Source organism: Corvus brachyrhynchos, unplaced genomic scaffold (genome assembly GCF_000691975.1).
Source record: "Corvus brachyrhynchos isolate BGI_N302 unplaced genomic scaffold, ASM69197v1 scaffold933, whole genome shotgun sequence".
NCBI classification, from domain to species: Eukaryota; Metazoa; Chordata; class Aves; order Passeriformes; family Corvidae; genus Corvus; species Corvus brachyrhynchos.
This window is the reverse complement of record NW_008237401.1, coordinates 97834-98370: the sequence shown is the minus strand read 5'-3', so window position 1 is coordinate 98370 and position 537 is coordinate 97834. Positions and strand designations below refer to the sequence as shown.

The 537-nt window shown below is 67.8% G+C and overlaps 1 protein-coding gene across 1 annotated transcript in view; it reads left to right on the top strand.

The window, feature by feature from the left end:
* LOC103613210 (rap guanine nucleotide exchange factor 3) overlaps positions 1-537 on the top strand; it is a 6407-nt gene that overhangs the window by 1244 nt on the left and 4626 nt on the right. Inside the window, exons 5-6 of the mRNA XM_017730735.1 lie at positions 177-255; positions 446-535. Of these exons, the coding sequence (XP_017586224.1) occupies positions 177-255; positions 446-535 (169 nt within the window). The remainder of the gene's footprint in view (positions 1-176; positions 256-445; positions 536-537) is intronic.

The following is a 537-nucleotide window of genomic DNA, read 5'->3' as shown; positions in this document are numbered from 1 at the left end:
CCCGCACACCCCCCCCCCCCCGGCGGGGTTTGGGAACAAAATCCGCCCGGCCGCGAGTGGGGTCCCGTGGTGGGGACACCCCAAGTCAGCCCCAGGCACACGGGGGATCCTTCGCTGCGGTCACCGTGTCCCCACCGCGCTGGGGACAGGAGTGACGCTGCCCCGCTCCCTCGCAGACACGCTGCTGGGGGATTTCCTGCTCACCTACACCGTGTTCATGCCGACCTCGCAGCTCTGCCGGGCCCTGCTGCACCAGTATCCTTCTGCTGCGGGAACTGGGGGGGACTGGGCTCCATCCCACGCTGGGGACACGCTCAGCCCGGTCCCTGTCACCTCAGGGGGATCCCCTTTTAGGGCTCTTGGGCACATCCCCATCTCCCGGGGTGACATCCGTGGGGATCGCTGTCCCTCTCCACGCTTTACTGGTGCCCTTGACTGGTCCCAGTTTCCGCGCGGAGCCGCTGGAGGGCTCGGAGCAGGACAAGGCCACCTATTCCCTGCGGAAGCGGCGGAAAATCCTGCGGCTTGTGAGCCAGT